This window comes from Rhinatrema bivittatum, chromosome 13, assembly GCF_901001135.1.
Source record: "Rhinatrema bivittatum chromosome 13, aRhiBiv1.1, whole genome shotgun sequence".
NCBI classification, from domain to species: domain Eukaryota; kingdom Metazoa; phylum Chordata; class Amphibia; order Gymnophiona; family Rhinatrematidae; genus Rhinatrema; species Rhinatrema bivittatum.
Window position 1 is genome coordinate 81,369,531 of NC_042627.1, and position 17,018 is coordinate 81,386,548.

The window sequence follows — 17,018 nt, forward strand, 5'->3', positions numbered from 1 at the left end:
TATACGACAGGCTGAACAGACTGCCAGCAGGAAGGCTGTCTTCAATGTTAATAGTCGGAGAGACAGGCCGCGGAGAGGTCTGAAGGAGGTTCCTGCTAGGAAATCTAGGGCCAGGTTGAGATTCCAAAGGGGCACCGGCCACTTTAGAGGTGGTCGGATGTGTTTGACTCCTTTCAGGAAGTGGGAGACATCCAGGTGAGAGGCTATGCTGCCACTCTCGTTCCGTAGCATGACAATGCAGCCACCTGTACCTTGATGGAATTGAGGACAATCCCTTCTCTGTAGGCCGTTCTGCAGGAATTCCAGAATCGCAGGAATTTTGACTGAGCGTGGTATGAAGTTGTGGTCCTCGCATCAGGCTTCGAATACTCTCCAAATCCTTATGTATGTTAGGGATGTGGAGAACTTGCGTGCTCGGAGTAGGGTGTCAATTACTGCCCCCGGGTATCTGCTCCTCCTTAGGCGAGTCCTCTCAATGGCCAGACCGAAAGAGAGAACAGAGTTGGATCCTCATGGAGGATCGGTCCCCGTTGGTACAGGTCTCTGTGTGGAGGTAGCGGCAGGGGGTTCCCTGTCAGCAGTCTTCGCATGTCTGCGTACCACGGTCTTCTTGGCCAGTCCGGGGCCACTAGAAGTACTGGTCCCCTGTGGTGTTCTATCTTGTGGATGATCGCTCCCAATAGTGGCCACGGTGGGAAGGCATATAACAGAGTCTCCTGTGGCCAGGCCTGTACCAGGGTTCCCGCCTGCAGCTGAAGAATCTGGGTACTTGGGCGTTGGACCGGTTTGCCAGAAGGTCCATGGTTGGTGTTCCCCAACGGTTTACTATCAATTGGAATGTTGTGGTCGACAGCTTCCATTCTCCTGGATCTAGACTTTCGCTGCTGAGGTAGTCCACCACGACGTTGTCTTTCCCGGCAATGTGGACGGCCGCGATTTCTTGAAGATTCACTTCCTCCCATGACATTAGGAGGTCTATTTCCAGAGACACCTGTTGGCTTCTGGTTCCTCCCTGACGGTTGATGTAGGCCACTGTTGTGGCATTGTCAGACATTACTCTGACCACTTTGTCTTGGAGTCTGTGACCGAACCTTAGGCAGGCTAGTCTGACTGCCCGGGCTTCTAGGCGATTGATGTTCCATCCCGACTCTTCTTCGTTCCATTGCCCTTGGGCGGTTAGCTCCTGGCAGTGTGCTCCCTATCCTCGTAGGCTGGCATCCATGGTGAGTAGGATCCAGGCTGGTGAGGATAGTCTCGTTCCCTGGCTCAGATGGGCTTCTTGTAGCCACCATTGTAGTTGGGCCTGGACTCTGTCCGGGAGCTGAAGCCGTACAGTGTAGTTCTGGGACAGTGGATTCCATTGTGATAGTAGTGAGCGTTGTAGGGGTCTCATATGAGCTCGTGCCTATGGGACTACTTCCAGAGTGGATGCCATGAGGCAGAGAACTTGTAGGTAATCCCATGCTGTGGGGCGAAGTTCGCTCAACAGGGTTCGTGTAACTGGGTCATCAATTTTGATCTCCTTGTCTGTGTCAGGATGACCTTGTCTTCTTTGGTGTCGAACCGGACTCCCAAATATTCTAGAGATTGGAATGGCTGCAGGCAGCTCTTGTTTGTGTTGACCACCCACCCGAGGCTCTCCAGTAGAGTTGCCTGGTGGCTTTCCTCTTGGGATTTTGCTCTGATCAGCCAATTGTCTAGATAAGGGTGAACGCGGATTCCTTCCTTCCTCAGTGTTGCTGCTACAACCACTATGATCTTGGTGAACGTTCGGGGTGCAGTGGCCAACCTGAAAGATAGTGCCCGGAACTGGTAGTGACGGCCCAGGATCGAGAAGCGTAGAAAGCGCTGATGCTCTTGATGGATCGGAATATGTAGGTAGGCTTCCGACAGATCCAGGGAGGTAAGAAACTCTCCCAGTTGTATTGCCCATATTACTGAGCGTAGGATTTCCATGCGGAAGCGAGGAATCTTCAGGTGACGGTTGACAGCCTTGAGGTCCAGGATAGGTCTGAATGTTCCTTCTTTCTTGGGGACGATAAAATAGATGGAATAATGGCCAGTATTTATTTGTTGTGGAGGCACCGGTGTTATAGCCTCTAAGGCTATAACACCTTCTCAGCTGCTGTCTTTCCTCCTTTTTCTCAGCTGCTGTCTTTCCTCCTTTACCTCTCTCCCCACTCTCCCCCCCCCTTTTTTTCTCGCTCCTGCTCCATTCCCCCACTCCCTGTTTTTTGTAATTTCCTCCTTTCTCAAGTTTATTGTAAACCGGCGTGATGTGCTTGCATGAACACCGGTATATTAAAAGCTGTTAAATAAATAAATAAAGGCTAGTAATCTGGTCAGTGTAGCTTCCATTGCATTCTTTTGGAAGGGTCGTGGCAGGGAGATTCTACAAACTTGTCCGGAAGGAGGTGGTGGAGCTCCAGATAATATCCCTCTCGAATGATGGATAGGTTCCTCTTGTCCGAAGTTATCTCGACCCATCTGTGGTAGAATAGGGCAAGTCTGCCCCCTATGGCTTCTTCCTTTGGATGGATCGGCTGATTTTCATTGTGGGGTGCGGCTGGGGCCTGGGCTCGAGCTGGTTCCCCTCTTATTGTGCTTGTTCCGAAAGGACTGGCTTCGGCCTGCGGGACGGGCCATTTGATATGAGCTTCTATATGGGTTGAAGTGCTGTGATCCTCTGCCCCTGGAGGTCCGGGGGAAGGATCTCTGGTTTCTCTTATTCCTGTCCTCCGGTAGCCACGGTAGTGGGGACTCGCCCCATTTGTTGGCTAGCTTCTCTAGTTCGCTTCCGAACAGGAGTGTTCCCTTGAAAGGCATCCTTGAGAGTCTCGTTTTGGAGGATGCGTTGGCTGACCAGTTTCGGAGCCAGATTTGTCTTCTGGCTGCCATGGCGGATGAGACTCCTCTAGCTGCTGTGAGTATGAGATCCGAAGTGGCGTCCGCGAGGAATGATACAGCCGGTTCCAGGGCCTCCCCAGGAGTGTTGTTCCTGGTCTGTGCTAAGCAGGCGCGAGTCACCACGGCACAGCAGGCCGCGATCTGTAAAGACATAGCGGAGACATCAAAGGACTGTTTGAGGATATATTCCAGGCGTCTGTCTTGAGCATCCTTGAGTGCTGCTCCTCCCTCCACCAGGATAGTAGTGCGCTTCAAGACCGCGCAGACCATGGCATCCACTTTCGGACATGCCAGGAGATCTTTGGCGGCTGGGTCCAGAGGGTACATGGCTGCCAGGGCCCAGCCCCCTTTGAATGTAGTTTCTGGAGCAACCCATTCCAGGTCAATTAATTGCTGGACAGCTTGCAATAGTGGGAAATGGCGGGCGGTCTGACGAAGTCCCTCTAATAGTGAGTTCGTCTTAGGTTCCCCCGAGGCACTTGTGCCCGGGATGGCAAGCTCTTTTAAGCTGTGTGTAACCAGGTCTGGAAGCTCGTCCTTGGTGAAGAAGCGTCTCATGGTTCGATGGGGTTTTGTCCCCGGAGGGAGTTCCCCTTCCTCCAGGGGTTCTGACTCCTCATCTGAGATGTCTGTGTCCCCGAAGGTGGGGCTTCTGGGTGGTGGGATCACTTCCCTGGGCATAGAGGGTCCCGGCATGTTGAGGTCCTCTAGTGGAGCCTGTGGCCGCATTATGGGAGGCCCCAGTTGCATGTGGATGAAGGTATGCAGACCTTTGAAGAATTCCACCCAGGAGATAGAAGCTGGGTCTAGACTAGAGGGTGCCATGTCCCTGGGGAGCCCCGTTTGAGGGGGGAGTCCCGCTGTGTAATGCTAGGTCCGTTGTACTGCTCGAGAGACTGGGGTCCAGTACCGGCTGGGGGGGGGGGGCCATGAGTTGGGTCCCCTAGGGCCTCTTCACACTGTATACACAGGGCCGTGGCCTTCTCATGCTGTGCAGCTCTAATGGTGGCAATCTGGGCAAAGGCCCTGAGTTTATTTTCAGGTGGTGCCTTGGCTTGTGCGTGTACAATACAGTTGTGCGCTCCGGTGTGCGAAGTCGCGCACGTGGGTTTGGTGCGTGCGTGTAGGGAGACGTGCTCGCTGTTGTGCGCACAGGTCGAGATTATGTGCCCAGCACAGTAAGCGCGTGGCTATGTGCTTCGCTTGTGCACCTGGTACTTATTTATTGAAGGCTTTTTATACCGACTTTCTTGATACAAATCAAATCAACTCTGTTTACATCGAACTAGGCTGTAACTATAAATAACCAATCAACAAGAGACAATTTAGAGAGCATAAAAGTTACATTATAACAAGGAAGCCTTAACTGGGAGTGGGAAATAAAGAGGGTGAACGAAAATTAAGTACTATATACATGGTATATGCAGCGTTGTGCGCACAAGGTATTTGTGCGCGCGGCTTGCCTCTGTGCGCACGGATCGAAACGGCGAAGAGGGCGGCGAACAGAGCCAAAATGGTGATGGCGACCACGCGGACAATATGGCGACCACCTCGGAGGGTCTCCATGTGGGAGGACCCTCGGATCTGACCGGGGTCTAACCCTGCTAGGGCCGATCAACTCGGTGGCACTAGTCCCAGCTGGCGACCTGTGCGTCTCCTCGAGCTTTGGGCACCAGAGACTTTTAAATAGATTTCAACTTACCTTGTCTCGGCGCTTCCCGGTTTCGTTCCGGGTGGTCTCCGACTGTGCGGGCAGAGGGAAAATACCTTCACCGCCGCACTCGAGGTTGCACCCGCTGCCTCTCAGCCTCACCCGATGTCGGGGGCTAGGTCCGTGCCGAGGGTCGGCCGCCAGACAGAGACTTACCTCCAAGGGATCGCGGAAATCACCTCGGGAAATCTCAACTGCGAGAGGGACCCAACAGGTGACACCGCAGGAGAGCGGGGGTCGTCTGTAGAGGTAAGATTTCTTCTCAATTTGGTTTTCTTTGGTAAAAATTACTCTAACGCTGTGCTAGCGTGCATAGAGTCCCTAACTGCTATGGAGACGGAAAATACTGAAGAGCTGCACTTCCTGCAGGGATATATGTACTAGGGCTGACGTCAGATTGAAATGTGATCCATCTCCAACTGCTATCAGGAGTACACTATACCCATTGGTCCCGAGTCCATCTGCTGCACGCTAGGAAAGATGATTTAATTTTATGACTGGACATTAACAACCAGATATATTCTTTTTCTGAATACATATGGTTAAATCTAAAGTTATACAGCTAGCCATAGCCGAATAAGTTTATACATAAATGGTGATATTCAAAAGAATATTCAATTATGCTTCAAGTTATCTGGCTTTGGTAAGTCAGATAACTAAGTATATTCAGTAGGACTTTTATCCCGCTGAACATATAGGACACGTCATCCAGCTAACTGCAGCTGGATAACTTGTCCACTAAACTTCCTACTAAATATGGCCCCAATGGCTTTCAATCCTATACTCACATACACAATGCCTCACTCAGGCTCCCTTGTCTCTCTCACACTCACATGCACTCTGTCTCTTTCACTTAGGCTCACGTGATCTCATTCTTGGCCTCTCCATCTTCAGCTGCTGGTGGATGGATTCCGCCTGCAGCTATCCAGGCCTTTGTCTTTAGCTATGAGGAGGATGGGATCTGCTCACACCTGCCAGATCTCCCTTGATCTTCAGCAGCAAGTGGGATGGGCTCCATTTATGGCCCACAGGGCCTCCGTGATCTTCAACCACAAGGGGGATAGGCTCCACTCATGGCCCACCAGACCTCTAAGATCTTCAGTCATGAGTGAGATGAGCTCTGCTCGCAGCCCACCAGGCCTGTCCGTTCATATGCTTTCGCTGGCTTGGGGGCCCTTGCACTATGGGCATCCATGTTTGTCGGCAGGGGCCGCTTTCGCCGCCGGGCATCCACTTCCTGGTACCTGTCATTTCAAATATCATTTGAAATGACATTTGAAATGACAGGTACCAGCGCACCCAGGATACTGTATAGGCGCTGTATAGCGCCTATACAGTAAAATGGATTGCACTTCACGGACACGGCTTGCATTTGAATGCAATTTAAATACAGTATCGAGCGGTAGGTGATGCAGACTGTGCGTGCGGCGAACGCGGGTGCGCCCAGCCCTAACGCACCTCTTTCTACCGCTCCTTACTGTATCGGCCTGTTAGATAGCTGGCTATATTCAATAGTGTGGCTGTACTATTGACTATGCCTCCAAAGTTAGCCGGATAAAATTTATCCGGCTAACTTTGCTATCCTGACTGTGTCTGAATGTAGACCTCTGTATATCTTAAATTGTTCCCATAAATATCTATATTCTGATCCTTTGTCCTTTGATTTCTCTTTCATGGTCATAAGTTTAAATGTTGCCATCTGGTTCAGCAATTATCTCCAGCATTCAACTGTTAGTTCCAAAAACTTGTCAAAAACTTGACAATCTTATCAATTTCTTGACTTTGGAAAGATCTGTTCCTAAAACCTGGATAACATTCCTCCCCAATTACCTTAAACAAGTTAACATTTGTGACTAGAAATTTGTCAATTTCACACATTCCATAAACGAATAAAGAAGTGACCAACATAAATCTTGCACTTTAAACACTTACATTCCCACAGTTTCAATTTAATTCCTTTGCTTCAGTTTTAAACTATGTACAATTTTATATTACACTTCTCTCTTTATTCCAATGAAAGAGAGAAAGAGAAAAAGGGCATGGTCCACAATGTTGCTGGACAACCAAGGCCCAAAATCAGACAGAAGCCCCAAAAAACTCTCTAAACGATCTCAGCCTATAACTGCCAGCCAGCTTACACCTGTTATGGTTATGAGGTGTTGGAGTGGATTCTTGGGTACTGCGGTGATGGCCACTCCCACGGTGAGGAACCCCGTGAGGAACCGCAGTACTAGGGCTAGACTCTATACAAGCAGACACAGAGAAGTTGTATTTATTGTACAGCTCGATGGTACTGCCCGGGGAGCAGGCAGCAGTGAAGGTAACCCAGCAGAAGTAGTCCAGGGGTCCTCAGCAGAGGAGACCAGTCTCACACTCGAGTAGGTGATAGGCAGTGCGGCGTAGCAGGGATAGGTCCCGGATGCTGACACAGAGCACTGAAGCTAAAGGTGAGACAGACTGAAAGGGTTAGTACGCACTGAAGCAGAAAGCTGTATTGTTGAAGGTCCTGGCAGGCAGAAGTCGTTCAGTGGCAGGCACTAGATTAGGGAGAGCAGGCCCTCGAGGAGCGAGTACCCGGTATCCCAAGATATGTACCTGAAATAGAGCAGAAGGGCCCCCGAGGAGCGGATACCCAGGTTAGTGAAGAAATACCCCGAAGGGCAGAGAGAGCTTCCTGCGGCAGCTGGGAAGCGGCAGAGCAGCTTAGACCGGAGGTAATCCAATCCTTGCTAACTCAGTTTGTTAGCAAACGAAGGGCAGGCTAAATACCAGGATGTGATGACATCACTTGGAGGGGACACCCCCGAGGTTCCCACCATGACGTGGATAAAGACGTGGGTGGCGTGAGCGCGCGCACCCTAGGAGGCCCTCAGGAAAAAGCAAATGTTGCTTACCTGATGTAACAGGTGTTCTCACAGGACAGCAGGATGTTAGTCCTCACAAATGGGTGACATCGAGGATGGAGCCCACCACGGAAAACTTCTGTCAAAGTTTAATAGAACTTTGACTGGCCCCTACTGGGCATGCCCAGCAAGGCACTGACCCTGCAGCCAGCAGGGGTCTCCCTTCAGTCTGATTTTCAAAGCTACAGGCAGTGCCTAAAAAAGTAAAAACTAAAACGAACCCAACACCGCGGGGTGGCGGGCGGGTTTCGTGAGGACTAACATCCTGCTGTCCTGTGAGAACACCTGTTACATCAGGTAAGCAACATTTGCTTTCTCACAGGACAAGCAGGATGGTTGTCCTCACAAATGGGTGAGTACCGAGCTGAGGATGTCCTGGCTTGCACCAAATGCACCCAACGACGTGCAACAGGCACAACAACTGGGGTGGAATTTGGGAAAGGGCATCCGCACCCTACTGGGAAGGTGGAAGGGTGTTGGTACATCATGTTGGAAAAAGGTTACGCAAGACAGATTGGCCGAAGATGGAGTCCTGTCTTCCAGCTTTGTCCAAACAATAGTGGGCTGCAAAGGTATGGAGAGAACTCCAGGTTGCAGCCCTGCAGATGTCAGGAAGCGGCACCGATCGAAGGTGTGCTACTGAAGTCGCCATGGCCCTCACAGAGTGTGCTTTTACACGGTCTTGAAAAGGAATGCCAGCTTGCTGATAGCAAAAAGAAATGCAGTCCGCCAACCAGGAGGAAAGAGCCTGCTTACCCACAGGTTGTCCCAACTTGTTAGGATGGAAGGAGACAAACAATTGAGTGCTCTTCCTGTGAGCAACTGTATGGTCTAGATAAAACGCTAGAGCTCGTTTACAGTCTAGGGTATGCAAAGTCTGTTCTCCAGAGTTGGAATGGGGCCTGGGAAAAAAGATAGGTAGTATGATGGATTGATTGATATGAAATGCAGAAACTACCTTAGGTAAAAATTTAGGGTGAGTGCGGAGCACCGCCCTGTCTTGCAGGAGTTTAGTGTAAGGCGGATAGGTGACTAAGGCCTGTAACTCACTAACCCTGCGAGCTGAAGTGATAGCCAATAGGAATAATACTTTCCATGTGAGATACTTCAATTCACAGGAGTGCAGAGGTTCGAAAGGTGGTTTCATTAGACGACCAAGAACCAGATTAAGGTCCCAAGATGGGGCCGGAGGACGTAAGGGTGGCTTCAGATGGAGCAAGCCTTTAAGAAAGCGTGTCACCAGGGGTTGTACTGAAATAGGGACACCTTCTATACCTTTATGGAAGGCGGCTACCGCACTGACATGCATCCTAATGGAAGAGGTCTTTAGACCGGATTCTGATAGGTGCCATAAATAGTCCAAGAACTTAGAGATTGGACAGGAAAGGGGATCAAGGGACTGAGAAGTGCACCATGATGTGTACCTTTTCCATTTATATGAATAGGATCTTCTGGTGGAGGGCTTTCGTGAAGCTATGAGGACACGAGAAACCGAATCTGAAAGGTTAAAAGGCTGAAGGACTAACCTTTCAACATCCATGCCGTCAGGGACAAGGCTTGGAGGTTGGGATGGAGGCAGCATCCGTTGTTTTGAGTGAGCAGATGCGGATCCGTTCCCAGAGGGATGTGCCTGCGGATGGAGAGATCCTGGAGTATGGGAAACCACACTTGGCGTGGCCAGTGGGGAGCTATCAGGATCATGGTTCCCCTGTCCCGGCGTAGCTTCACGAGAGTCCTTGACAGAAGAGGAAGTGGAGGGAATGCATAAAGCAGACCTGTCGTCCACTTGAGGGAGAAGGCATCCCTCGGCTGAGAGTGTTGGCTCCGAATGAGAGAGCAATAATTGTCCACTTTGTGGTTCTGAGGGGACGCAAAGAGGTCTATGCGGGGAAAACCCCACTTGTGAAACAGAGAGGTCACTACCAGAGGATCGAGTGACCACTCGTGTGGCTTGAAGACACGGCTCAGCTGGTCTGCCAATACATTGTCTACTCCCGGCAAGTAAGTGGCCTTGAGGTACATGGAATGGGAGAGGGCTTCTGCCCAAATCTGCGCAGCTTCCTGACACAGAAGGAAGGAGCCTGTGCCTCCCTGCTTGTTTATGTACCACATGGCCACTTGGTTGTCTGTCTGGATTAAGATTATCTGATCTGATAGATGATCTTTGAAAGTTCTGAGCGCGTAGCGAATTGCTCGAAGTTCCAAGAAATTTATCTGGTGTTCGGCTTCCTCTGGCGACCACAACCCTTGGGTTTGTAAATCGTCCACATGGGCCCCCCAACCGATGTGGGAAGCATCGGTGGTTAGGATTACCTGTGGATCTGGTAGGAGAAAGGGTAAGCCCTGAAGGAGATTGACTTGAGTCGTCCACCAGGTTAAAGACAGGCGTAGCGCTTGTGTAACTGTGACGATGTAGGACAGAGGCTGGAAAGCTTGAAGCCATTGGTGTCGCAGAGTCCATTGCGTTACTCTCATGGCTAGTCGAGTCAAGGGCGTAACTTGAACCGAGGATGCCATGTGTCCTAGGAGGATGAGGAATTGGCGAGCTGTGGCAGTGTGTTGAGACTGGAGCTGGCGAGCTAGAGACATGAGAGTTTGGACTCGTTGAAGTGGAAGGTAGGCTTTTGCCTGTAAGGTGTCCAAGTCTGCTCCAATGAAGGATAAGGTCTGAGATGGGACCAAGCAAGATTTCTCGTAATTGACAAGAAACCCTAAGGAGAGGAGTGTGTGAATTGTCAACTTTAGGGAGGATTGCGCAGTTTGAGGGGTGGAGGCCCTGATTAGCCAATCGTCCAGATAGGGGTAGACGTGGACACCTTCCTTCCTGAGAAATGCTGCTACTACTACGAGACATTTGGTAAAGACTCGTGGAGCAGATGCCAGCCCGAAAGGTAGTACTCGGTATTGATAATGGTCGTGGCCTATCAGAAAACGCAGATACTTGCGATGAGATTGTGTTATCGCAATGTGGGTATAAGCGTCCTTGAGGTCGAGAGAGCACAGCCAATCCCCCTTTTGCAACAGAGGGAGCAAGGCGCCCAGGGTTACCATCTTGAACTTCTCTTTTTGCAGATACTTGTTGAGGGCCCGAAGGTCCAGAATTGGACGTAACCCCCCTGATTTCTTTGGTATTAGGAAGTATCTGGAATAGAATCCTTTCCCTTGTTGACAAGGAGGGACGGGTTCTATAGCATTTGATTGTAGAAGAAGGGATACTTCTTGATATAATTGAGTCAAATGGCTGGTTAGACTCCATGCCTGAAGGGGCGGGGAGTCTGGCGGAAGTGTTATGAAGTTGAGGTGGTAACCCTGTGCGATAATTGCTAGCACCCACTGATCTGAGGTAATCTGTTGCCAACGGGGTAAGAAGTGGTACAGCCGACCTCCCACAGGGATGTGTGGAAGAGGGAGTTGGCATGTGCTCAATACAGGGAAGTCAAAGGCCCGCCGCAGGCCCAGGAGGTGGGGCTAAAGTAGGTCTTTGCTTTCTCGGCTGACGAGGCTGAGGCCTGTTAGAGGACCGTGCAGGACGAGCCCTAGTTGACGGAGGGTAGTAGCGGCGTGGTCGAAAGAACGACTTCTTAGAGTCCTTCTTTTGCGGTTGCTTGGAGGTCACCTCAGGTGGGACAGATGAGAGTTGTTTCAACGTCTCATGGTGATCTTTTAACTCCACCACAATCTGTTGAATTTGCTCTCCAAACAAATTGTCGCCTAAGCAGGGCAAATCAGCAAGACGATCTTGGACCTCTGGGCGAAGGTTGGATGACTTTAACCAAGCCCAACGTCTGGCTGAGATGGCTGTGGCTGAAACCTTCGTGGAAGCATCGAATATGTCGTAGGCAGTCCTAATCTCGTGCTTCCCTGCCTCAAATCCCTTGTGAAGAAGGGCTTGAAGCTGCGGTTGGTATTGGTCCGGCAACGTGTCAGCATAGTCTTGCATCTGCTTAAGGATGGCTCTGTTGTATTGAGTCATGTAAAGTTGATATGAAGCTATGCGTGAAATCAACATAGCTCCATGATACACTTTCCGTCCCACACTATCCAGGAACTTATTGTCCCTGGTAGGTGGGGTAGAAGAGTGCGGCTTAAGACGCTTGGCCTTCTTCTGCGCGGACTCAACCACAACAGAGCGATGATCCAGTTGAGGTTTTTGGAAACCTGGTGCTGACTGGACAAGGTATGTGGAGTCAGCTTTCTTGTTAACTGGTGACACCGATGAAGGAGATTCCCAGTTTTTCTTGAGCAGATCCAAAAACACCTGGTGTATAGGGATGGAAGCGATGATTTTTGGAGCATCCAGAAATTGAAGTAGTTCCATCATCTGGTGTCTGTCATCAGCTTCAGATTGTAGTTGAAAAGGTACAACTTCTGACATCTCTTTCACAAAATTAATGAAAGATAGATCCTCAGGAGGAGATCTTTTTCTACTCTCTGTAGGAGATGGTGGCGAAGGCAAATCTGTGTCAGAAGAGGTATCATCATCATCACCCCAGGTATCGTAGGGATCATGTGGGGCTTGTAGCCCTGATGGACCTGGCTGAGGCTCTGAAGGCATCGATGGAAACCGAGGTGGAATCGGTGCGGTAGGTGGAACCAGAAATGGCATCGATGGCTTCGGTGCTGCCGATGGAATCGGTGCCTGGCGCGGAATCGATGGAGCCGAAGGATAAATCGGTGGAGATATACCAGAAGGTACCGATGGAACTACCCCGGAAGGGGGAATTCGAAACTGTGTTTCTCCTGCCGATGAGAAACCAGTCAGAGACGGTGGTGTTGTCGATGGCACTGGAATCACCGATGGAAGGGCCGTCATGAGTGCCTCCATGCGGCTCAGTAGCGGTGCTAGCGCTTGAATCAACGGCTCGGTGGTCGGTTCCCTCCTCGGTGGCGAAGCCGGTGCCGGCGTCGGTGCCGGGGGCGGCACTGGAACCGGTGCCGGAGACGGTGCCGATGGAGGTTGTAATTTCTTCATCGCTTTCTCGATGGCCTCCTGGACCAGCCGGTCCAGTTCTGCCCGGAGACCAGGGGTAACCATACCCGGCTCGACGGGAGAGGGAGGCTGAGGCAGGGCCGGAGGGACCACCGTAACCGGTGGGATCACGGCCCCCACACCCCGAGAGGGTGAGGGTTTCCTCGATGCCGGCGAACGAGACGTGGAGGGCGTCCGGTCTGTTCGCGGCTTCTTTGTCGGTGGCTCGGCTTGAGCAGAGGTCGATGGCTGTGGATCCTCGACAGGCCGAGACTTGTGCCGTCGATGGCGGTGCTTTTCCTTCCGATCCCCTCGCCCATCCGGGGAAGGGACGGGAGTCGACGGCCGAGAAGCGATCGATGGCGGACGGTCACCGGAGGGTTGACGATGATGGTACAACTTCGACGGTGCCGGTTCCGATGACGTCGATGCTATCGATGGCGTTGGGGTGGGTGCATGGAAGAGGAGCCCCATCTTCTCCATCCTGGCTTTGCGACCCTTGGGTGTCATTAAGGCACATTTGGTGCAAGTCAGGACATCATGCTCACTACCCAAACACATTACACAAACCCTATGGGGGTCTGTGATGGACATAGTCCGGGTACAATCCAGACAACGACGGAACCCCGTTGCCATGGCTGGAAGCCAAAATTTAGGCTGGGGATCGGTAAGTGCCAACAGGCCTCGAGGGCCAAATTCGACGGCAGTCGATGGAAGAAGGCAAAAAACTTACCGGGTTCCGTAAGATGACTAAAAAATTTGTTGAAGGGAGACCCCTGAGGGGCAAATTTTCTTAGGAAATTAATTTCCAAATTCCTGTCAGGAACATGGTTAGAGAGCTCCTTTCACCGCGTGGCAACTGCTGCGCGGAAAAAAGAAGACTGAAGGGAGACCCCTGCTGGCTGCAGGGTCAGTGCCTTGCTGGGCATGCCCAGTAGGGGCCAGTCAAAGTTCTATTAAACTTTGACAGAAGTTTTCCGTGGTGAGCTCCATCCTCGATGTCACCCATTTGTGAGGACAACCATCCTGCTTGTCCTGTGAGAATCATGGTGAACACCGTCGCCATTGCCAATCCGGGGACACCGGAGAGAGCGGCATGAAGACGCGGCAGCAGCCATCTTCCCAAAGCTTGAGGAGAGAGAAGGAAGAAAGGTGAGGCACAGAGGTCGAAGCCATCTGAGACCGACGGACGCAACACCTAGGCATACTGACCAGTCGCTTCTTCCCTCAATACTCTCCATACCTCTGAACTTTTTTTTTATTTTTTATTTTCAAAGCTTTTAATTTACTTACAAGAATACATCTTGTAAAAGTAATAATGGTACATCAACGTGGAAAATAGTTCAAACAGTATTACAATATTTCATTAGTGGAATATACATGCACCTCACATACAGGAAAGAGAGGAGACTCAATACAAATGAGCCATATCAATTAGGAAACAAAAACAATAACAAACTAAGGACGTCGAGAAGGCTCACGACATATTTTCCTTATACCGAACCAATAGTGGGTGCTAATTGGGTGTGCGCATCCAAAAATGCTCTGAGTTGATTAGGCTCAAAGAAAACATAATTAACATTATGATGCCTAATACAACACTTGCACAGATAGTGAAGCATAAATCGTGCGCCCAGCTGAAGTACCTCAGCACGCATAGATAGGAAGTATTTCCTTCGAATCTGAGTAGACTTTATCACAACAGGATAGATCCATAGCTTCCGTCCATAGAATAAAGACTGCCTATTCAAAAAAAAAAAAAAAGCAGCTTCAGAACTTTGTTACATTCCATCAAAAAAGCAAATGAAACTAATAACGGTCTTCTCCTTGTAACTTCAGTTTCTTGTGATAATTCCAAAATCTCTGATACATCAAACGATGGTGGTTGCCTTAATTCCTCTTCGCCAGCTGGTGTAGCTTGGGGAAGATAATATTCTTTTGTTATCACTGGCATTGCAGATTCAGAAATTTTTAAGACCTGAAGAATATATGTTTTAAAGAGATCAAGTAGGGAAATTAAATTTATTACTGGAAAATTCAACACTCTTAGGTTATGTGATCTCAAAACATTTTCTATATTTTCCAATTTTCTGTTATTATCTCAGACTGAACCAAATTTTGTTGTATCTTTTCCGTGGAAGAAATCCGCTGTTCCATATCTTCTACCTTAGATTAAATGTTGATATCATGTTTGCATTAGCTAGTACTTGATTTTTTGAATCCAAAGTCACTTGAGACAAAGAGACTATAGATGATTCAATAGATTTTAAGACTGTCCATATCCCTTCCAAGGTCATTACTTCTGGGCGTTGCAATCTAAGTCCAGACTCCAGAGCATATGGGTGAGTCCCACCCACGCCCACACCAGTGCCTGTACCCAACACTGTACCTTGCACAGTCCCATCGCTTCAGAGAAGGCTCGGTCTGTTTCTCCCTCTCCCGGGCCTCATCCCATCAGCTACTCGAGTCCCCAAGATCTCCTCTGGGGTGCTTATTCATCGCTCTGACTCAGAGTCTCCCCAACTCATCTCCGGGGAGGTCTTTGCCATCGCTGGTATCAGGCCAACTGTGTTCACGTGGCCAGGGGGACCAGGCCTGTTCGGCTTGCCAAGACTTAGTGTGATGTCAAGGGTCAGAGGGGACGGTGTTCGCTCTTCCACCATCCCTTCAGCGACCATTCCTCTCAGCGTTGATGTCAGACTATCTGCAAAAAATCCCTCGATGTGAGGTTGAGAGGGATCTAAAGAGGGTGAACTCGATGTCACTACTCTAAATCTCACCTTTCTTTTTGTATGAGGCATTGTATTATAAAGAAACTTCGTAATCAGGAAAAAACGCAGCGGGAGACTTCTTGCCGCATTCCTACTTGGCGGCCATCTTAGAGCCTCTTTTTTTTTTTTTTCTTTTAACAACTTTACTTAACCACAGCAAGAAAGCTAAAGAAAATAGAGAGAAAGAGGGTAGGTTGCGGAGGAGAGAGAGAGGGCAGGAGGGAAGCACCTCATACCTTTCCAAGCAGAACTTATTCAAAGAAAAACTCCTACCAGTGTACTTCTTCCAAGTTCAACCAGACCCCAAAAAGAACATGGTAGCCAGTTTATAAGGCTCTCTCAATCTGGACCAAAGCCAGGGAGCTTGACCCAAAGAATGCATAGCAAAAGTGCTCTACCAGGTCCAAGCTTGGCAACAGCAATCCTACTGTATCAGTCCAGACATGTGCCCCCATCCACTGAAGACAGAGAATACCAATTTTTCCCTGCACTGCTCCATCCTATATGCTAATCTTTCAATTGAGATCCTCACCAAATGAGTACCATATATTTCACACATACAATTTCACCCGGTGCTTATTTTTATATAGGTGATTTTCTATGTATCCGCTCAATAATTTCTTTTAACAATAATCTTTTGTTTTCATACTTCAAACAATTATATAGGAAAAACGGATGGTAGTTTCATATATTATAAGCAACCATCCAGGTGCCAATGTTTTCTTATGTAATCATTAACAACCTCCCGCCTCCAATTTTTATTTGAATTTATGTTATTAAAATATGTTGAGCTGGATCACAGAAGATCAACCCCGTTTTTTCATGTTGATTTTTATTTTTTATTCATATTGTTTTAATAAAATCTTCTTTTTGTGACTAGCACTTTTCTATAAATTTTCTTTTTCAGCCGTCAAAGGAAGAATCACGATTACTTAGCTTTAATGAATGTCTTTTGGGAGTACAAAAGACATTCATTAACCGGTAAAATTCAGTAACCGGTAAAATTAACATGGTTCAATGTTTATGCATCCAGGCTTTCACCATAATTCAAAAAAAATCACCTACTCACTTACCTTTTTAAGTTTGTTTAACTTTGGTAAGTTTGCCACTGAGGTTAGGCCTACATTGATTGTACTTAAGAACTCCAGTTCTTCAAATTCATCTGTAAGGCCTTCGATTTTGCCATCATTTGACCGACAGTTGTCAAGGACGAGTTCTTTAACCTGAAAAGGAAAAAATACAACTATAAACACAGTGCATATTTTCCCTCCCCATTTAATGGAGAAATGCAAGTTTCCAGAATTTGTACCAGCACAGTGTAATGCAAGGGTCTGTTTTGTTTCAGGCAGCTGTAATTATAGCCTTCAGCTCCGGACATACAGCATAGTGAACATAAGAACATAAGAAAATGCCATACTGGGTCAGACCAAGGGTCCATCAAGCCCAGCATCCTGTTTCCAACAGTGGCCAATCCAGGCCATAAGAACCTGGCAAGTACCCAAAAACTAAGTCTATTCCATGTAACCATTGCTAATGGCAGTGGCTATTCTCTAAGTGAACTTAATAGCAGGTAATGGACTTCTCCTCCAAGAACTTATCCAATCCTTTTTTAAACACAGCTATACTAACTGCACGAACCACATTCTCTGGCAACAAATTCCAGAGTTTAATTGTGCGTTGAGTAAAAAAGAACTTTCTCCGATTAGTTTTAAATGTGCCCCATGCTAACTTCATGGAGTGTCCCCTAGTCCTTCTAC

General features: G+C 48.9%; 1 protein-coding gene across 5 annotated transcripts in view; it reads right to left on the minus strand.

The window, feature by feature from the left end:
• The window catches only part of ANP32A (acidic nuclear phosphoprotein 32 family member A), a 108,593-nt gene that overhangs the window by 47,975 nt on the left and 43,600 nt on the right, over nucleotides 1-17,018 (minus strand). For all 5 annotated transcript variants that reach the window (XM_029574440.1, XM_029574443.1, XM_029574438.1 and 2 more), the window contains one exon: nucleotides 16,335-16,484. In XM_029574440.1, the coding sequence (XP_029430300.1) occupies nucleotides 16,335-16,484 (150 nt within the window). The remainder of the gene's footprint in view (nucleotides 1-16,334; nucleotides 16,485-17,018) is intronic.